Below are 23,051 nucleotides of genomic sequence, written 5' to 3' on the forward strand. Positions count from 1 at the left end.
TTGTTATGTCATGAAACTTCAAATATTGATCGTTTTGTCAATTCCAAGAATTTAAAGTTTTAAAGAAATAGTTAATTTTTATCAAAAATATTGTTGTTGGTTGATCACTTAGAATATACATAATTTGTTAATAGAACCCAAGCCAAACCTTTAAAATCTTGTATAAATAACAAAATTTAATCATTATGTTCATTTCAAAAACTAGTTTCCAAATTTAACATGGTTTGAGGGTGAGTAGTCAATATTAGCTCCTCAAAGTGTTGGAAGTTGACAAACTAGTTCCCTTCACTTCGCCAAGGGAACTAGTTTGTCAACTTCCAATACAGAGGGGAGCTCATATCGACTGTTTACCCGAAATAAACCATGTTATATTTGTCTTACTATACTTCACATACATATTTAGTTACTGGAACAATATTGTATGGAGCAATGGGAAATGACGACTGTGAAATAAAATGCACAATAAAAAGTTTGTTTATGTGTTTTAGACGTCGCTAGAGCGATGTTCGCGCCTGCGTACAAAAAATGTTTGCCTTAAATCCTGGGTTAAGTGTTGCTTTGAATTTGAAATTGATGTGGGTTCCAGACTAACATGATAACTGTTTCATGATGAAAGTGAATTAAAATATATCCTAGCAAGTACCCTTTACAATAATCAAATGACTCATAACCACATTTAAAAAAATATAGTCCTGATTTGAGAAAAATTAAATATTTTACAAAATACAACGAAAACAGAAACTGAAAGGCACAACTTAATGAAATCAACAAAATTTACACCTGCAAATTATATGGAGGTTCTTAACTCATCCATCAACCAAAATATCATTTGCTTTGTTTCTCAGCATGATAAAGATCTAATATCCTTGGGAAAATGCAAAAATTTGAGACAAGACCATTTTGAAATGCATTCGTCCCTCCAACACAACAGGCGTATGGGCAGGCAACAATACCATACCGCAATGTATAATGTTGCCTGGGCGAAGATGTTAACACCCCTAACCATGGATACCTCCATGCCCTAACACAGTGTCACAATACGGCGCCAACCCTCAGATATCTGAGAAACAATCCATGCATGAATCATTTCTCAGATTCCAATGTTTTTATTGACTACTAATTAAAGGTTGGATTTTAGAGTACTACTTCATTTCATCTTGTCTTGGTTCAGGTACCTCGGGGTTAAGGTACCACGGGGTTGAGTTACCTCGGGGTCGAGGTACCTAGGGGTCGACGTACCTCAGGGTTGAGGTACGGGGTTGAGGGAACCTCAGGGTTGAGCAAAAGTTTTCCAACCCCTTTTCTTATGGACCTGGTTCTTCTCTTGGCCATCTGATGCTACTTATCATGCTTCTATTTCCTCTACATGCAAATTATCTCATACAAACAAACCCTGTTAAAGTGTATACTTATCTTTACTATTTACAACAATATAAAAAATAGTTTGTTGAATATTCTCTGCATGGTTATTAGATTCTTTCAATTGAGTCTCTACAAGCCTTTCCAAACAATAATTGATGATATTTGATTTCAAATTGGGGCTTCTGGATGATCATCTAAGACCTCAACTCTTCCTAGGTTTAATGCTTTCGGAGTACATGTACATGTACTCTGTTCTGGTATGTACTTGAGATTGCCTATTATTGGAGAATGAGTATTTACATTATCCACATTACAGGTAAGGTCATCAAATGCTGATACTAAATAGGAAATACTAAACAGAAAGATACAGTAACAGTCACATGTGAAAGTTTCATCTAATATAGAGTCCACTTGCTGAGAAAGATTTAAAGACAGTGGACGCTATTGGTAATTGTCAAAGACCACTCCCCTCACTTGATGTATCTCAACATATGCACTGAATAACAAACCTGTGAAAATTTGAACTCAATTGGTCAACGAAGTTGCGAGATAATAATGAAAGAAAAAACACCCTTGTCACACGAAGTTGTGTGCTTTCAGATGCTTGATTTCGAGACCTCAAGTTCTAAATCTAAGGTCTCGAAATCAAATTCGTGGAAAACTACTTCTTTCTCGAAAACTACTCCACTTCAGAGGGAGCCGTTTCTCACAATGTTTTATACTATCAAGTTCTCCCCATTACTCGTTACCAAGAAAGAATTTTTGCTAATAATTATTTTGAGTAATTACCAATAGTGTCCACTGCCTTTAAAGGAAATAATGTCACTTACTAAGTTATGTTATCAACCCATACACCACAAACTAATGTAAATTTGTCATCCATAAAGGTCTTTCAGAATTACACATTTCTATATTTATAATGCAAAAATTTCTTTTAATTTATACAAACCGAAGCTAACTTTTAATAACCCTGCAACATGAAAGAATAAAACCTTACAATTAATATTTCAATCAGTTGAATCATTTACAGAAAATTAACTTCCAAAATTAAGTATTAAAAAATAAAAAAAGAACTTTGGTAATTTGTTTTTACTATTAAACAAAAAAGGGAAAGGGGGACCAGAAATGTAGAAATATATTACATGTTGTGAAATTTTTTTAAAAATCATCAATATGGATGCCTTCTCTTAAAGGATTTGGGTACTTTTTCAAAATGTCCATAGATTTACATTAAACATACAGGGTTTGAAGATAATGATAGTGGAAAGCTTCCCTTCAAATATTACTTACTGAGGTGCTGTAGTTTTAGAGAAATGAGTAAAACAATGTCATGAAAATACGTTTGTAAATGCTTCTTAAAATAATTTTCGTCTCATGAGACGAAAATTATTTTCATGACATTGTTTTACTCATTTCCCAATAACTACAGCACCTCAGCACGTTATATTTTCAGGGGAGCTTTCTACTATCATTATCTTCAAACTGTGTAAGTTTAGTGTAAATCTGTGGACATTGTGTTTTTTGTCATACAAAAGTTACATACACCCTTTAAAGTGTTTGTTATTCATCATTACCTTATGTTTTGAAACGCTTCATACAACAAACAAAACTCGAATGCAAAATGTTTTCTTACATGTTTCATTATAACAAACTAACAAAAATTAGTCATCAAAATGAAAATTTTCTTTCTGATTCATTTGAAATTGTTTTAAACCTGTTATTCAAGTTGGTATTATACATTATATCATAGGACTTCAGACTTAAGGGTTTTGGTCCAACTTACATAACCTCATCACATGATCAATCTTAAGCAAGCTCGAGTGTGCACCATGGTTAAAGGCTGACCATTTTTACTCAAACCCAGGCTGGTCGACCATTGGTTGACTACTGTGGTCGACCATATGGAACCAGCCTCAGGACCGCAGTTTTCACTGGTCCCAATAGACTGTTCCATGCTAACATGTGTAAAGCGCAGAGGGGAACCAGTGACACAATTGCGAAAAACGCGGAAGGCAATGGACTGTTTAAAACCATGGTATCGATGGTTGACTTGACTTCCAAACGAGTCTTTCGAGTGAGTGCGATGCGTCACTGTGCATGTACGTTCCAAGGTCAAAATTCTAGTTGAACCTAGTTAAACTGTGTTTAACTGGAACTAGTTGAAAACCAGTTGATAAACTAGTTAAACACAGTTAAAACCAGTTGGTTTAATATGGAAAATGGACAGACACCAACTGGTTTATAATTTAAACCAAGTTGAACACAGTTAAACCTAGTCCAAACCAGTTGGTTAATATGGAAAATGGACGAGTTTGGTCACTATATCCAGTTGAACCAGTTGACCCCAGTCAACTGGGTTCAACTGGAATTTTGACCTGGGTTGCTGGTCAGTTGGCGACTAAATGTGCACACTCGAAATTGCTCCATGCCTGAGCTACTTTGTGAGTTAGATTTCCAGTGTGTCAATACTACATTCAAAATCACCAATAATCTTGAAATCTAAACATTTTGATGTTCACCTCACCCACAGGAAATAAACTTAATTAATCTAAGCGAACAACACTTCAGATGTGTACTATTGCTATTTGTTGTTTCAATCATCAATCAATTCCTGGATCTGGCTCACCTTATCACTATCAAATCCCACTCCCCCCTCCCCCTCCTCAAAACAGGACAATATTATTTATAGTAAGGTTTGGTAACGACATGTAATGATAATCTCAAAATGAGTTGGGGTGGTTCTGAAAAGTAATGTTGGCTTCAACTCAGTTTCAACTCAGAATGTTTCGATCAGTATGCTCTCATCTTCTGGAGAAAGCTCATACAGAGATTGTCATTACATGGTGTTACAGCAGACCTTTCTATATTGTATTTCCGCCATGCAAAGTTTCAAATCCTATTTAACATTATTTTAAAACAAAATGTAAACATGTGTTTACACAATTGTGTTTGTCAACTAATTTGTTGTCAATATGACAAGCAGTCAACAACTTGTATACTGTAATACCCGACGGAGAACAACTCAATTGATCATTCACCCATGGTAGACAGATTGCACAAGCCTGATGTGAGATGCAGGTCTATCATTGAGGTTTATGTCATGTAGTCCTGCTAAGCTGATAATACTAAGGTCATGATAAATATCACAACTTATAGTCCAGCTGAGCAAAAGTATGTGTAAATGGGAAGGTAACACGTTTGGTAATTGTCAAAGACCAGTATTCTCACCATAAGCATAATTTGTTTTAGCTAAATTGGTCATCAAAGTTGCGAGAAAATGATAAGAGAAAAAACACCCTTGTTGGGCGAATTTGTCTGCTTTCAGATAGTGAGATTATTTTACGGAGAAATTACCTCTTTCTCAAAATCTATGCTACTTCAGAGGGAGACGTTTCTCACAATGTTTTGAACTATCAACAGCTCTCCAATGCTCGTTACCAAGTCAGTTTGTAAGTTAATATTTGTTTTGAGTAATTACCAAACGTGTACCTTCCCTTTAAAGCCACCAGACACCTTTTGTACTTTTGTAATTGCCCAAAACAATTGTTAGCACAAAAACTTACTATGAGTAATGGAGAGCTGTTGATAGTATAAAACATTGTGAGAAACGGCTCCCTCTGAAGTAACATAGTTTTGGGTAAAGAAGTAATTTCTCACTAAAATATTTGAATTTAATTCGAGATTTAAGGCATCTGTAAGCACAAAACTTGTGCGACAAGGGTGTTTTTTCTTCCGTTATTCTTTCACAACTCCGATGACCAATTGAGTCAAAATTTTCACAGGTTTGTTTGTTTATACATTTTTTTAGATACACCAAGTGAGAAGACTGGTCTTTGACAATCACCAAAGGTATCCTGTGCCTTTAAGCAATTTCTATGCTTACAATTGTCCCAGAATCAAAGATCTATTACAACCCTAATCCTAGTGTCTTTGACCAAGGCTCTGTTATACACTCCAACGTAATCCACTCTACGATAACGCAACACCCAAGCGTTTGGACTTACACATGGTATGCCTGGTCCTTTTGCAGTACCAAATCCTACAAAGTCAGTCAACTTTCTGCATGGGATTTTTAAGGATTTGTGACTGTTAAGAGTCTAATGAAAACACTGCTTTATATTGACCAGCAACATCTAATACAATGCTTAATTTACAATGAAAATAATTTAGTTGAATCCAGCATAGGGTGCGTTCAATTAGCTTCCCCTGGTCGACCCCGGTGTGCTCATCCAAGTGAGCGCCAGACAAGAGCTAATCGAACGATCACTCGCTCTCTCGTGGTGACGTCATGCACCTTGGGCCAGCCCCAAGTGACCCACTCCACAGGCAGGGCACTTGGGGCTGACCCAGATGAGCCCCTGGAATGACGTCAAAGCTATTGGAACGTACTGAGGGCAGATCGGGGTTGACTCGGGGAACCTAATCGAACGCACCCATTATTAACGTCTGACATGATACAGAGACACACCTTTCCTGTTTGATGAAACCAACACCAAATGACAAGCTGGTCTTCTCATTGCCCAGAAGACAATCCACCTTGAATCCAACCTGTTTTTATTGAGACTTGATTCTTCAGATCTCCTGGCGATGTGTGAACTGGACATCAATTAGAAGTCATCAGTAGTGGCAATGGTTAAAGTTATAATCAAAACTAGCTGCGTCAGAACATGCGATAGACCTGTATCATACTGCCTCCATCTTGGTCATGTTCCACGTATCAAATAACAATAATGAATGCTAATAATAGTTTTGCAATTAGGAACCAGACTATTCTCACAGCCTCGGTTTGGTTACATTGAATTTATGGGAGAAATTCCAGATGGCCACAGCATGATAAGGGTCTATAGTGGACTGTCTTGAAGCTGCAGATGTTTAAGTACACTGTGTTTAACAACGCCATCTTTGTTTCTTGAGCTGTTTCTCATACCAAGGTTAGAGGTTCTTCATCACTGTATCTTGTCTCTGGTGTAGGATTACAAGTCATCAGAAGTGCCAATGGTTTAACATATCATCTAGTCGTAGTTAAAGGTAGCTGTACCAGAAACTGCTATAGTCTTGAACTGTGTTTAAGTACACTGTGTTAAACAGCATCATCTTTGTTTCTTGAGCTGTTTCTCATACCATTGTTAGAGGTTCTGCATCACTGTATCTTGTCTCTGGTGTAGGATTACAAGTCATCAGAAATGCCAATGGTTTTAGTTATCATCTAGTCGTAGTCAAAGGTAGCTGTACCAGAAACTGCTATAGTCTTGAACTGTGTTGAAGTACACTGTGTTAAACAGCGTCATCTTTGTTTCTTGAGTTGCTTCTCATACCATGGTGACGGGCCCTTCATCACTGTGTCTTGTCTCTGGCGTAGGATTAGAAGTCATCAGGTAGCTGTACCAGAAACTGCTATAGTCTTGAACTGTGTTGAAGTACACTGTGTTAAACAACGTCATCTTTGTTTCTTGAGTTGCTTTTCATACCATGGTGACGGGCCCTTCATCACTGTATCTTGTCTCTGGCGTAGGATTAGAAGTCATCAGGTAGCTGTACCAGAAACTGCTATAGTCTTGAACTGTGTTGAAGTACACTGTGTTAAACAGCGTCATCTTTGTTTCTTGAGTTGCTTCTCATACCATGGTGACGGGCCCTTCCTCACTGTATCTTGTCTCTGGTGTTGGATGCTCCTGCTGCTCAAAGAGTCTCTTCTTCAGCTTGCCCGGAGGGGCAGGGGCAGCCCTCGCCTGAAATTAAAGTTAGTGGAAACTGTAAGTCTTGTATACAAAATAGAGGATCTTAACTAATTATTATTATAATTATTGTTTATTTGAGCAAAACAACACCAAATGTACAATAAATGTATGAAAGCACAACCAAAATAAATATGAAAAATATAAACAAGAAAGCAAACACAATAAATACAAGCAATACAAGACGTAGAGAAACACAAAGGCTCGAACACTTACACAATAAGTACCGATCAATAGACATGCATGGGCCCAACTAACTGTAAGCAAAGAATTTATGCTTACAGAAGCAGGGGTCGATTTCACAAAGAGATAACTTTGGGACTAGTCCTAGGAGATATACAAAATGTATGGCTCATCCTAAGTTAGGACTCGTCCTATCTCAAGATAAGACTTGTCTTACATCCTTGTGAAATCCACCCCAAGAAATTCTGTACTTATATCAAATGTATTTCACAGATTAACAGGGAAGATGCTAGTGCACATGCATACTCTACGTTACAATTTATTCAGTTACATGTTTAATAACAGGTTGGATATATTTTGAGAATTTTTAATCCTATTTTTTTTATAATTCTGTTCCTTTATTTTTAATTTTTCCATACAATTGTACTTGCTTAGTTTTGACCGGCGCCACATTCAGCGCCCTATAACATGTCCACACGATTAAAAGAACATGTTGCCTTGGATCGGACGAGTTGGTCTATACAAAGCGTTTGTAACCGTCTGTTATAAAATGCATATGGTTAGAAAGAGGTATTTCAAAGTAGAATACAATGATCCAAAACAATATTCCTCATCGACAAACATGGTTGGCCATTTATGGGAGTCAATTTCTGGACTCCAGGAAATGGCCAACCGTGTTGTTTGAAAAGTAAAACGAAAAATCACGCAATTTCGAGGCAAATTTGTGCAGATCATTGTATTATACTTTTACGAATAACATCTGTATTAACATCTTTTACTATATGCATTTTATAACAGAACAGTTACCAAACGCTTTTCACAAACCAACTCGACAGATCCAAGGCAACTTGTCTCTTTGAGGTGTTGGTATTACTATTTCTATGGCAGAAATGCGTTACTTGTTGTATAAGTTGATCGGATTGCATAATTCATCTGTCAGCTGAGTCATGATAAGAAGTAACAAGACATTTGAAAACAGCAATTGGAGAGAGTTAGCACACATAAAGCTTTGAAGTGCACAGATAACTCACAGGTTTAAGCCCCATTGAAGTTGGACTCTGTGGAGCAGATCTTGTATAAAACTGGTTCGTTGTAGGAGAATCTTAAACAATAAATGAAGAGAATGAAATATCCTGTGATAAACAAACTTGTTCATTTTGTGTGCAGGCCCTGTCACGCCTTGACGCTTTAGCAAACGTCCATCGATGCATCAACATTTCTCTAAAACGCTTGCATACGCTGAACTGTTTAATGTTTTCTTTTTTCAATTTTGGGCATATAGCATATTCATAACAAGTTGGACGTATACAAGTTGTAATAGTACTTGATACAGAAGTTTAGATAACTTATAGATGACTTATACCAACAAATGCTAAGCATGCTGCCGGCACTCACAACTTATGTCCGCATATCCCCGACGATCCCGTGGCGTAGACTAAATAAAGGCTGCCGATTGACGATTCAAATCATGCACAAAACACTGTAGTACTGACCGTACTACAGCGTTTAACAGTGTGCTTCAGCATGCTCTTAACTTATAAAACTTACCCCAAATTTTGTTTGACATATGCCAGCGTATTCGCCAAATTTGTCATGCATCGCGATACGCTGGCTAAAATGTCAAGGTTAGACAGGGCCAAAAGACACGGAAATCGATGCATGTGTGATGCATTGATGAATGAGCAAGACCAATCGCATTCTATGTACTTTATACCTGGTATATCTGCAGAAGCAGGGAACCTGACCATGATGCTCACAATACAATAGCATTGTTACTTACCTGGGCCCAATTTCATGGCTCTGCTTACGGAAGCAGGAAATTCCGTGCTAATGTCAAGCGTATTTCAGAAGTTAGCAGGGAATTTTGGCTTCTGCGCTTGCATATTCCACATTATTAGGCATTCTACGCTTACACAGCTAGCGCAGAAATCATAATGGTCATCGTAAGCCCATAATTCGGCGGTACGCGAGCCATGAAATTGGGCCCCTGTATATCTGCAGAAACAGGTAAACTGACCACGAAGGTCAAAATAAAATTCAACTACTTCTTACCGGGTATGTTTGCAGAAGCAGGCCGTCTTCTCTCTACCTCGCTATACAACGACCAGACAGGTAGGGAGTCCGGTAGGGGTGGAGGGGGGAGGGCTGGGGGTAGCGAGGAGGGTTCATCTCCTGAGTCTTCAATCTCCTACAAAGACAAAGCCGGATAAAAGGACAGATGAGCTTAAACGATTGTTGAGTGAAATTAAAAAAAAAAAAATAAAAAAAAAATCAACCACATAACCTTTACTTGTTAAAGCCATTGGACCCTTTCGGTTCAGAAAAAAAAAAAAAATTCACAGATTTACAAATAACTTACAGGGTTTACAGAAGGCAATGGTGAAAGACTTCTCTTGAAATATTATCCCATGAAATGCTTTACTTTAAAAAAAAAAAACAGCAAAACAGTATAAATTCTCGTTAACGAGAATTACGGATTTATTGTAAACACATGTCATGACACGGCGAAACGCGCGGAAACAAGGGTGGGGTTTTCCGTTGTTTTCTCCTGACTCCGATGACCGATTGAGCCTAAATTTTCACAGGTTTGTTATTTGATATAGAAGTTGTGGTACACAAAATGTGGGCCTTGGACAACACGGTTTACCGAAAGGGTCCAATGGCTTTAATTCAACACATCAGCAAACTGACTTTTAAGTTCAAATCTGACTTTCAAGTTCAAATACCACCGTGCAATGTTTAAAAAAAATAACTCTTTACATGCTTAGGACAAAACTGAGCAACTTCCACCTTCTAAAATAGAGGTAAGTTGCATGTTTTTACCACTCGTACATGTAAGTGCATTGGCACATGTATCATGACTTTGATGTATTGTTGTATTGTTCTTTGTTTTGTTATTGTATGAGTGGTGTCTCTACTCTTCAAGCTGTTGCTCCTTGGAGACCTCCACCCTCTCACACAAATCTTAATGTCCTACTTATTATAGAATGATATAAATTATATCACTTTGCTTTGTATGTGGGAAGATACAAAAGAAATGAATGAATGAATGTTTCTGAATCTTCAAGGGGATGATTGTGTTAATGCACTCCACAGCAACATCTAAATGGAAACAATATACAAATACAACATGGTTAGAGGGTGACTAGTCGATATTAGCTGGAAGTTGACAAAATAGTTCCCTAAGCGAAGCCGACGGAACTAGTTTGTCAACTTCCAATACCGAGGGGAGCTAATATCGACTAGTCACCCGAAATAAACCATGTTATATTTGTTTTACTATACTTCATACATATGAAGAAAATGATTACTGTGAAACAAAATGCACATGATAAGGTTGATTCATGTGTTGGATGTCGCTTAGAGAGCGCTGTTCGTGCGTGTATACAAAACGGTGCCACAATCAATAGCGCCCGAGGATGACGTAGCGCAATGGTAGTGCGAATAGCTCCCGAGGAACTATTACTTGTCATGCGCATTTACAGCTTGCGTGAATACTCACATGTGCGCTTGGTAGTTAGCAAAATTAATACCTGGCACGTGATGATGAATGGACCAATGAGAACTCGACGCTCTGTCATGAATATGTATGAGGTATAGTAATCAGTGCTATGTTCTGCACTGAACATTTTTTTTCCCAATCTAAAAGAACCCACTGCATGCATATGTGCCAAACAAATAAAGCTAACCCTGTCATAGCCCCATGACTCTTGAACAATTTCTTCATTATTATCAGTACAGTTTACAGCATCTTAGCCAGGCACACAAGTACAGTTTAAACAGGTATGCAACTATAACTTCATCAAAAAAGAGGCGCATCACTCAGCGAGCATTTTTGGTTTATACAGCATCGTAACTGTTTGCACTATTGCACGATAGACAAACACACTGTTGAATAGGGTCCATGGAGGATTGGAGGTTCACGCAGCATTAATTATTCACACCATGTCATGGCGCATCACTCATCGAGTATTTTTGGTTTATACAGCATGCATTCCTGTTCATAACTGTTTGCACTATTGCACACTAGACAAACACACTCTTGAATAAGGTGCATGCTGGTCTAGCTAGGGATCAAACTTGATCGCTAGCTATACCAGCATGCACCTCATTCAACACCTACAGTGCACGCACTAAGTATTTGCGAAAAAGGTTTACGGACACAATACAGGTATAGTGTGCATCAGATTTCAAAACATTATTATTTATACAGAGGAATCTTAATAAATGAGAGCTTCAGGAAAAAAACTTGAAGAGAGGCCGGATGAGTGCATGACGACAAACAAATCATGGAGAGATGAAGAGGGAAGAATGAACCAATTCAATTAAAGATAATATACCTCAGGAAATATAAACACTTGTGGCGGCTGGCTCTGTCAGTATTAAAGCATGCGTGGAGAACAAACACAACAAGGCAATTGTTAATCAAACCTCTTAATACAGGCAAGTTTTGTAATCAACAAAGATATTAAGGATGTGTTTAGCCAAACCTAATGTCACTCTAGAGATATTCATGGTAATTAGTCACTGTGTTAAAGGCACTGGACACTATTGGAAATTGCTCCAAAAGAAATTTAGCATCAAACTTACTTGGTAACGTTGTGAGAAACGGCTCTCCCTGAAGTAATGTAGTTTTTTGGAAAGAAGTATTTTCTCACTAAAATATTTGAATTGAATAAGAGACCTCAGCTGAGGTATCGAATTTAAGATATCTGAAAGCACACAACCTGTGCAACAAGGTTGTTTTTTCTTCCATTATTCTCTTGTAACTTCGACTACCAATTGAGTAAAAATGTTCACAGGTTTGTTATTTTATGCATACATGTTGAGATACACCAAGTAAGAATATTGGTCTTTGACAATTACCAGTAGTGTCCAGTGCCCTTAAATGAGCCTGAATATGTGGCAATACTAAGACTTTAAGCTTAGTATTGTCTTAAGGAAACTTGGGATGTTGGGGATTTTTTTAAAGCAAATAACTCCATGTCTGAAGAGAAAGAGGACTATTTGAATAACATAAAAGCTGAGCATAAAGTTGTGCCCAAAATCCTGCAAACCCTGGCCCGGTTATACATTGATAAACTTTGCACTGATTAATATTTGTTAGCATTGATAGAGCATGTAGTTAGCAGAGACAAGCCCGCAGCAAGATGAAGCAACTTAAAGGAAAGTAATTACAATGTTGGGGTTCGTGCCAAAAACCAAGGACAAAATGCAAAACTGGTCAGAACATGAAATCTGCATAGAGGCAGTACTCAATCATAGTGTTTAGATTTACACAAATGAAAGAGGCTCAATTGTCGTTATACTATTGAGTCCTGGACCCAATTTTATAGAGCTGCTTAAGCACAAAAAGTAGCTTAGCACAACAAAATTTGCCCACCGAGTAACGTAACCAGCAAAGCTACCATCTCACAGTACAAGTTGTGACTGGTATCCTGCGCAGTAGTACTGCTTTAGCAGAGAGGTGTTAAGCAATTATTTTCTGCGTAAGTAGCTTTATGAAATTGGGCCCTAGTAAAGTATGCGATGTTGATCAACTGATTGCAAATGTAACCAAACCAAGTTTGGGATAAAATAGTCTGGCTAGCTATTTTAAAAACAAACAATCATTGTAAATATTGAATTACTGTAATGAAATGGGACCAAGGCAATGCCAATGGGAGACTTTGGAACGCTAGGTGGCAGCAGACTTACCAGGTACATGTCCATTGTTTACGTAGTTCTGGGCACACGCACAATACCAAGAACAATGGATTTTACCTGGTACATGTAAGTCTGCTGCCACCAAGCGTCCCAAAATTCTCCTATTGCTACACATGTAGGATCAATTATTCTGGAGATATTGCGCAGTGTGGAAACAGATTTCATGTTTTGTTGCCTTAGGAACGATTCATGCTTTCAATGCTATGGATGGAGAGATAGGAGGGTTAACCGTGTATATCGGATCAGCGCCCTTGGCAGCTTTGATGGGTTCCTTCGGAGCGAATGTAGGGCTACATCTGGAAAGGCTTGGGGGACACTGGGAACTTGTCTCTACACAAGGGTCCCTGCTTGGGGTTTGGGTGATTTTGGGTTCATGTGGGTTCTTAAGTGCATTCCCCCTCTTGCTGGGTGGTATCACCTTGCTGTAAATGGGCATAAAGGCGGTGGGTTCGGAGGCAGGGGTGTAAGGGAACAGGATTGAGCCAACGCTTCTGTTAGTACGTTTTCTGGGACAAGGTAATGGGGGTCGGGTAGCCTGTGCGGCCCCAAGTGAGGTAGAAATGTTGACTTTGTGAAAACAATGACATGAAGTGGCAGAGTCAGAGCTTAAGCGCTGAGAAAGCTGTAGGTAAGAAGAGAATGCACAGTAAAAACAGTTAATGCCTGTTTCCAGAAAATTAAACATAACATTAAAGACACTGGACACTATTGGTAACTGTCAAAAACCAGTCTTCTCATTTGGTGTATCTCAACATATGCATAAAATAACAAACCTGTGTATATTTGAGCTCAATTGGTCGCCAAAATTACAAGATAATAATGAACGAAAAAACACCCATGCTTGATTTCAAGACGTTAAAATCTAATTCTGAGGTCTTGAAATCGAATTCGTGGAAAATTACTTGTTTCTCAAAAACTACGTTACTTCAGAGGTAGCCGTTTCTCACAATGTTTTATACTATCAACCTCTCCTCATTACTTTTTATGCTAATAGGTTTTATGCTAATAGTTATTTTGAGTAATTACCAATAGTGTCCACAAAGCATGCATTCTCTTCCACCTTCTTATTTGATACCTTTTTGTGTTTCAATTTTGCCTGCAAGTCCATGCAAACAATTCAGTCGCAAAAAGGGTTCAGGAACAATTGTTAGGTAGTGAAAAATGTTCGGTCCGGTTCTTTTCTTTTTGGAGTAAATTATTTTTCATTTTTCCTTTTTCACACTTTTGTTAAACAATAACCCTACACATACTTCTAGCTACATTGTACAGTGGTCATATCCTTTAGTACAGTGATTTCTTAGCACATGCAATGGGTTACACTTTCAATGCAATCATTGTGTGTTAGTCCTCCATCAAATGCTAATCTGTTAACATCAGGGCCCAATTTCATAAAGCCTGGGCCCAATTTCATGGAGCTGCTTAAGCAAAAAAATTGCTTAAGCACGAAAATAGCTTGCTTATTTTACACATGTTACTGGCAAAAATTTCATGCCATGTACATTGCTCGTGACTAATATTACGCTGTTGTTTACTTAGCATAACAATTGAGTGGAGTCTTAGCCGGTAATCTGATTTTACAAAGCAAAGATTTGTTTGCTTAAGCAAATTGTTTTGCTTAAGCAGCTCTATGAAATTGGGCCCTGGATGTACAAAAATTTGCTTAGCATAAAATTTCTTCCTTGATAAAAACAGGATTACCAACCAAATATCCACGTGAATTTCAGAATAAGCAAGCAACAGCTGAAAACCAGTGACAAGCAGTGTGCAACAAATGGAAATTTGGTTGGTAATCCTGTTTTTATCAAGGAAGAAATTTCATGCTAAGCAAATTTTTTTGTGCCTACAGGCTTTATGAAATTGGTACCAGTTCATACTTGATGCAGAAGCAACAGAAAATATTACACTATAAAAACATGGTTGCAACCCTACACAGATATTGATGTGTGCTTATTCTATTTGCACTCACTCTAAGCATGAACGAAGCATTAAAGGGTCTGGGTACTTTTTGTAGGACAAAAAAAACATAATGTCCACAGATTTACATTAAACTCACACAGTTTGAAAATACTGATGGTAGAAAGCTTCCCTTAAAATGTTACTTGCTGAGGTGCTATAGTTTTTGAGAATTGAGTGTAAATAGGTTGTACATGCTTAAATAATTTCTTTCTGAGACAAAAATTATTTTGGGGGCTTGTTTTACTTATTACTCAAACACTGCAGCACCTCAGTTAGTAATACTTTAAGGTAATAAGATTTCTACTATCATTCTTTTAAAACGGTGTAAGTTTACTGTAAAGATTTGGACATATAAAATCTGTTTTGCGTCTAACAAAAAGTAGCAAAATCTTAATAAGAACAAGAGAAAGAATTGGACTTACTGAACCTACCTCGGGCGTGGTAATCTCATTTACCGATGGGCATCCGAGCTCTTCTACTAGGAGGGACGGGAAGGCACCCTGGCGCCCATTGAGTTCCCCCTCCCAGAATCCATCTCCTTCGTCGTCTCTCGTCAAGACCTTGATGATGCAACCTTCGGAGAAAGACAGCTCCTCTTCACTGCTTCCCTGGTAGTCATAAAGAGCCCTTGCAAAGCAAACTGGAAAATGGTCGAGAGTTTCGAGTCAGAAAAGTGTCAGCTTAATTGTTGATAACAGTATGAAACATCAGTTTAACAGGGCCCCTGTGCCCCCTTTCAATGTTGGCTCTCATTGAGCGGGGGGACGGAGGATGGGGGAGAGAATATTCATTGTCAGGGAGACGTGAACAAGGAATGTTTATTTTAAAGGCAGTGATGGACACTATTGGTAATTACTCAAAATAATTATTAGCATAAAACTTTTCTTGATTACGAGTAATGGAGAGCGGTTGAAAGTATAAAACATAGTGAGAAACAGCTCTGAAGTAATTTTCCACGAGTTTGATTCTGAGACCTCAGATTTAAAAATTGGAGGTCTCAAAATTTAAGCATTTGAGAGCACACAACTTTGTGTGACAAGGGTGTGTTTTTCTTTCACTAATATCTTGCAACTTCGGCGACCAATTGAGCTCAAATTTTCACAGGTTTGTTATTTTATGCATATGTTGAGATACACCAACTGTGAAGACTAGTCTTTGACAGTGTCCAGTGTCTTTAGTGTTGCAAATGGGTGGTCCAAGCATTTTGGCCGCGATTGTAACTGGTTGGTCCACTCACCCACAATTTGCCCAGAATGATTCATAGCTTCAGAAGACATTGCTGCCTGGACCTCGTAGTCCGTCAATGAGGCAGAGGAGGAGTAGGGTAATCCAGCCTTGGTGAGACGTGGTGAGGTGTGACTGCTATCGGAGGAGACCGAGAGCTGTCTAGAGACGTGTTGACGCTCTACCTGAACATAGGCTTCGGGGATGTAACCCGTCTGACCGACATCATTCTTGGCCTGGAAGAAACAGTCAAAATCAAACCGTGGTACAATGTAATCCAGGTTCATACTTATTAATTTTTGGTTTTTACCCATATACACCAATGTGTGTAGCACTGTACACTCAGTACTTTCCCGAGTCCTGTGAACAAAATCACAGGCATTTTTACTCGGGTGGGATTCGAACCCACGACCTTTGCAATTCTAGAGCAGTGTCATACCAACTAGAACCAGGTTCATACTTCTTGCGGATGTGAATGCAATACGAATGTTCACATCACAGGGGAGTTTTCGCAGCGAATGTTTCTCGGGAGTTGAGCACATGTCAACTGATGCAAACAAAAAATTAAGCGAATTCGTAACAACATTTGTATCGTATACGTATTCTCAGGAAGTATGAACCCACAAAGATGAGACTTTTTTTAAAAGAGTTAGTATTACAATTAAGTACACAAAGACCCACAAAGATCACCACAAATGACATATTTTGGGGGGCGGCCCATTGGTTGAATAAAAAGACTATTTTGGCTCTGCTTCTTCTTCGAACTGGCAAATCACGACTGCAACAGAACACCCAATCGTCCAAGGAATGTACATCATGTTAAAATACCATGGTATAAAATGCGAACAAAAAAACGTTTAAGGGTGAACACATAAAAGCATGATTCATTTGAAAAATATTGTGTCAAAATACACGTATTTTTACACATGCTAACTAAGCACCTGACAAGGGACTACAAGCAATCGAAAATTTTAATTTTTTAATAAGCATACCCGCAAAAGCAGTCACTTTTGGTAAGTGCAAAAGCAGTCACTTTTGGTAAGCCAATCAGCATTGACTTTCAGTGCTTCCCTTCCAGGGGTTTGTGACGAGAGGTATCAATATGGCACACTGCCCATGGTAACGAGGTTAGGAAAGTGGCTTCTTATGCTGGACAGTTCCATTGGAATCAGTTATTCTCACACGTTCGGGATAGTAGTACCGTGGACACATTTGAAAGGCAGTGGACACTATTGGTAATTACTCAAAAATAATTATTAGCATAAAACCTTACTTGGTAACAAGTAATGGGGAGCTGTTGATGGTATAAAAAAAATTGTGAGAAACAGCTCCCTCTGAAGTGCCATAGTTTTTTAAAAAGAAGTAATTTTCCACGAATTTAATTTCGAGACCTCAGATTTAGAATTTGAGGTGTTGAAATCAAGCATCTGAAAGCACCCAACTTCGTGTGACAAGGGTGTTTTTTCTTTCATTATTATCTCGCAACTTTAAAGACCGATAGAGCTCAAATTTTCACAGGTTTCTTATTTTATGCATATGTTGACATAACCCATGTGAGAAGACTGATTTTTGACAATTACCGATAGTGTCCACTGTCTTTAAAGACAGATTGAAATTTCATTTGTTTCAAACAGCTTTTTAAAAGTTTTTTTTCTTCTTTTGTTTCCCTTCACCTTCTTCTGTTCCCTCTTCCCTCCGATGCTTTTTTTCTTCTTTCTTTTCATGCGCTTTGAACACTTTATTAGGTGGAAATTGTGCAATATGAATATTCATAATTATTATGTAACCTTTGACCTACCTTAACCCAGCCGTCTCCTTCTGACTCTTCAATAATCTCCAGATATTCATGTTCCTGTATGGTTAACTCATCCTCCCGTTGTGCCTACAGTCAAAATAAAAATCACATTAATTACCAAGTCACCTGCTAAAGGCTGTATCGGATAACCTCTTTGTTGATCTTGTAGGGTAGGCTGTATGCGTGTCTAAACCATAGAGTTAAATATAAGAACTAGAGGGCGCACTGGCCTATATACCCGACCCGGCATGCTTGCAGGAGGCCATTTTTACAAGTTGACAAAAGAGGCATCGCACAGCGTGTGTTTGTGCAGGCATTTTGTAAGTTGACACAACAGCATCGCGTATAGCGTTCAATAAACACGAACTCCAGCGTTTACTTCCCTTTGCGTTTGTGCAAGAAGCATCACCAGTGCGTCCTATAGTTCTTTTATATAACTCTATGGTCTAAACGCGTAGATCAATGAAGCCTGCAGTGTTTCCGGTTTGATTTCTACGGCACACGCACGCATACGTAATAACCACGCTTACAGAGCAGGTATTTGAATGGTGACGTCATATTCGATACGTTCTATTAACAGACCAAGGACATGATTCACAATTACAATAAAAGATCTGGCTCATGTATTTTGTATGTTGTAGAGTCAAAAGGCTAAAGTCAACATCACTTTTGTTGAATATCAAGATAATTGCAAAAATGAAAAAATGAGAATATGTCTTACTTGATAATCATAGAGAGAGGCTGCCCTAACAGAACGTGATGGGACGACTGATAATTTAGGTGATGGGGCCACTTCCTCATTTACTGTTGTATCAAATGTATCATCAAATGAATCAAAGCTATTCATTGCACGATGGTTCACAACCACCTCTTCATTCTATCAAACAAACAAATAAACAAATAAGTACATTAGTTAATTTGTAAAACATGAAACATTCTTCAAATAAAATACAGCTTCATTTTATGCTTAATTAAAAAAAAAACAAAAAAAAAACAGGAACAGGGATATGGGAGCCTACAAATGCTATTTCCTTGCCGTGAATGGTATTTCCAACATACATTTCTTTGGCGGATTTCTACTGGTATAACATTCAAATCAATGAGCTTTTAGATTGAACCTTCAGAACCTTCAGAAATTTTTACTGAATGAAAATTTCTCGAGTGGCTTTCTAAACAAACAGTTTGTCATGCAAGCTACATGTATGCTACCTAAATGTTAAAATGTGTTTTTTTAGGTCAGATTACCTGGGTCAATGGCATCAAGTTGGAACTAATCATATTTTTCAAATTTTTATAATTCCTAATCCGGCCGTCGATTTCACAAAACTCTTCCTAACTTAGGATTAATCTTAGGACTTAGGAGGATGTCAGTTTCGTATACGAAGACGTTAGGATGCATTGAACCCATCCTAAGTTGGGACGAGAGATAGGATTAATCAGTGTTTCGTGAAATCGGCTGCTGTATTATTCAGGGGTGAGAGACATTACTAACGAAAAAGTCTGAAACTTGGATACAAATTCAAAAGTATGTTGAATCGATGCTATTTCTACTGTTTGGTAACCCTTGGGATTATAGATTCCAAGAAGCTTTTGGAAACAGTATCCAAAGCACCAGAGAAGCAGACAAATGAGCAGGATTTCTTTATTTGTGGGAAAAAAATATTGTCTGATTTTCTGCACCAAGCCGACATAAAAAGTCTGAAGTTAGCCAAAAGTCTAAACAATCTCATCCCTGCTTATTAAAACTTACTGTTTTTGTTGCTTGCTGTAGTTTGAGTTGAGCTTCCATCTCTGCAGCCTCCTTGGCTATTGCCTCGTATGCGCTGTCCAACCACTGATCAACATTAACTGAAATAATCAAGAAAAGTGGAATATTCCTATAACTATCTGTCCATTACTGCAACAAAGTCCTCAAGGGATATATAAGTTGCAGGTGTGGTATGGCAAGTGGGGTGTCGTAGCCAAGCGGATAAGAGCACCGAATTTAAGCTCTGCTGATTCTGTTCAGCGGAGTGTGGGTTCGAATACCAGTCGTGACACTTGTGTCCCCGCGCAAGACACTTCACTATAGTTGCTTCTCTCCACCCAGTGGTAAATGGTTACTTGTGGTTCTTGTGCCGATTAGCTTTGGTTGCGCTACATATTAAGCGGCACAGGCTGTATACTCCCCAGGGAGCTGAGATGGTTTAAGGAATGATTTAAGGCCCAGTGACCAGGGGTAATAATGTTTAAGCGCCATGAGCGTCACTGCGTGACTGACCTGAGCCTAATACTTATATTATAATTGTTATTAAGTAGACAAAATTTAGTGGTGAGCTCCCCTTAAGAAAGTGGTCATTTGGATTTTATCTAGCCCAGTCTTGATGGAGTCTATTGGTGGTACTTCTCTTATACACACTGGTAGCCGGTTCCTTTCAACAAGGGTTCTTGGAACAAAGGAAATTTTGTAACAGTCCTTACATATGGATTGCACTAAGCGTCATCAACCGCCATATTTGATGAAATGTGCACGCATGCAACGCTATCATTGGCTAAGAGCTGTGCGTACATGTAATGTATGCACTTTTGCATTGTTTATGCATCAGATATGATGATTGATATTGCTTAGTGCATTCCATCTATTGGGTGAAGGGTGGTTGAACGAGATTGATGAATCTTATTTATTGCATTTTAACTCATCAAATTCTGAGATAAGAATGGGTCTTTCTCAAAGACTAAATGGCAACTCGACAAACTGTTTACCAACCAAAAGGACCCATAGTACAAATCCTAGCAGAGTCTTTCTTGACGGCGAAGACTAAAAGAATAACTTCAACTACACTTACTGCCAGCATTCCTGAGCATATTGAGTTTGGCCTCTGCCTTAAGTTTAGTAGTCTCTGCCTGGCGTAAGGTTTCCCTGAGTCTCTCATACTTCTGCTCAGTGTCTTTCTCTTGACCGAAGCCACTATCGGATGAGGTGTCTGAACCCTGGATTCAAATATTGAAGAAGAAGAAAAATAAACATAATTTGCTATCACTTGATTCTTTTTTTTTTTAAAATGAACTCGGCACTGTAAATGTATGTTGTGTAAAATACGACAGGCATGTTAAGCCCCAGCCCATCATGAAGAGTGAGCAAGTGTATTGGAAGTGTCATGGCCGAGCAGTTAAGAGCACCGAATTCAAACTCTGGTGTTTCTGATCAGCAGAGTTTGGGTTCAAGTCCTATTCGTGACACTTGTGTCCTTAAGCAAGACACTTAACCATTGCTGCGTCCTTCGGATTGGATGTAAAGCAGTAGGTCTCGTGTGTTGTGTAATGCATATTAAAAAAAAACACGTGCACTTATCGAAAAGAGAAGGGGTTTGCCCTGGTCTTCCTAAATCGATTGGCAGCATATTGGGCCATAGCACCGTGTTAACCATAACATGGTGCTGTGTAAAAGGAGTATAGATCTCATATTTCTGTTTGTTAAAAAGCGCCTAGAGCATTATTGAGTGAGGGATATGCACGCTAATGTATATGAGAATCCACTATAATATGACATACGTTTCTGTGGCGACTGACCTTTAGTTGAGCCATGTGAGTTTGTAGTCCTTGTAACACTAGCTCATTCTCATCAATCTTCTTAGCTTCCCTGGCTACTTGAGTTGCCCATCTCCTGGCTTCTCTGTCCAAGTATAAGGCCTCCTTCTGGTCGATCACCATACTAGATATCTATCAAGAGACCACACCCATGGAAATTAGCAGTGGACACTACTGGTAATTACTCAAAACAATTATTATTAGAACACCTTTCTTGATTATGAGTAATGGGGAGAGGTTAATAGTATAAAACATTGTGAGAAACAGCTCCCTCTGAAGTGACATAGTTTTCGAGAACGAAGTAATTTTCCACGAACTTGATTTCCAGACCTCAGATTTATAACTTGAGGTCTCGAAATCAAGCATCTAAAAGCACACTTTGTGTGACCATGGTGCGATAAGGGTGTTTTTTCTTTCATTAATATCTCGCAACTTCGACGACCGATTGAGCTCAAATTCTCACAGGTTTGTTATTTTATGCATACTGTGAAGACTAGTCTTTGACAATAACCAATAGTGTCCAGTAACTTGAAGCAAGACACTTAACCATGGTTGTTTCATAAAGCTAGGACAGCAGTGCTCTCTGCTCTACCAGCCAGGCGTCTGATGGATGATACCCAAGTCTACATTAGTATGGACTGCAAAGGGGGTAACCCTGGTTTAGCCCCAAGAGTAGGTGGCAAGGGCCCCTGGAAAAACATAATTGATTGAAGCCCACATCTTGAAGTGACCTTCAGGCCTTGTGTGTCTGGCGACTTGCAAAAAAAATAGGGAGTCTGAATTCATAGGTCTGCGCAAGCAGCAACTATTGCTTAACAATTGTTTGGTAGGCAGATATTAGCAGGATATCAGTTACAAATTGTGTACATGTTTCATGGTAACTTGGCTGGTAACCTTTCTGGTAAGCATAACATTGTTGTGCTTTAATAGCTACTTATTGCAGCTGTTCACTGTTGATGCTTCTCTGCAAGCATTGTATCTCTGTTCCGTCCAAACTTAAAGTCACCTGGAAGTGGTATTTTTTCAAAATAAAGCTTTTGTCACTAATATAGGTGTTTTGATGAGTGGAATGTGAATAAACAGTTAACTAAGGTTTTAAAAAATCAGTTCTTATGTTATTTACAAATTTAATAGTAGACCCCGACCCGAGAAGGCACTGTTCGTGACGTCAATCGAGGCAGACTTTGCCTGTAATGCGTAGAGTAAACACAATTGCAAAGTACATGTAGAACCAAGTCGTGAGTTTGTACATTTCAAAAAAAGAAATTTGTTTTTTTTCCGGCAATGCCGACCAGGTGTATTGCTGCTAAATGCAGAAAAACACTTTTTGAAATGTACCAACTCACGACTTGGACGTACATGTACTTTGCACGTGTGTTTACTATACGCATTGACGTCACAAAAGGGGTAGGCGGAGTCAGCCCCCAAACAACTTTATAGGTTTTTTAAACATATCAATCGTGACAAACAACTACTAAAAAAAAAATTTATTGTTCGTAAGCATATACTCTTATGTTTGAAAG

The 23,051-nt window shown here is 38.4% G+C and overlaps 1 protein-coding gene across 8 annotated transcripts in view; it reads right to left on the reverse strand.

Moving 5' to 3' along the window:
- Positions 1–2,804: 2,804 nt before the first annotated feature.
- LOC139935856 (F-BAR and double SH3 domains protein 2-like) overlaps positions 2,805–23,051 on the reverse strand; it is a 60,487-nt gene continuing 40,240 nt past the window's right edge. For 2 of the 8 annotated variants that reach the window (XM_071930456.1, XM_071930454.1), the window contains 8 exons: positions 21,493–21,660; positions 20,787–20,931; positions 19,712–19,809; positions 18,683–18,838; positions 17,965–18,048; positions 16,180–16,402; positions 15,374–15,582; positions 12,426–13,608 (listed from right to left, as the gene is read on the reverse strand). In XM_071930456.1, the coding sequence (XP_071786557.1) occupies positions 13,174–13,608; positions 15,374–15,582; positions 16,180–16,402; positions 17,965–18,048; positions 18,683–18,838; positions 19,712–19,809; positions 20,787–20,931; positions 21,493–21,660 (1,518 nt within the window). In that variant the 3' untranslated portion in view covers positions 12,426–13,173. Of the gene's footprint in view, positions 7,092–8,311; positions 8,383–9,332; positions 9,469–11,620; positions 11,654–12,425; positions 13,609–15,364; positions 15,583–16,179; positions 16,403–17,964; positions 18,049–18,682; positions 18,839–19,711; positions 19,810–20,786; positions 20,932–21,492; positions 21,661–23,051 lie in introns of those variants that run through there. The other 6 variants (XM_071930459.1, XM_071930458.1, XM_071930461.1 and 3 more) reach the window with 6 other exon arrangements.

Source organism: Asterias amurensis, chromosome 4 (assembly GCF_032118995.1).
Source record: "Asterias amurensis chromosome 4, ASM3211899v1".
NCBI lineage: Eukaryota > Metazoa > Echinodermata > Asteroidea > Forcipulatida > Asteriidae > Asterias > Asterias amurensis.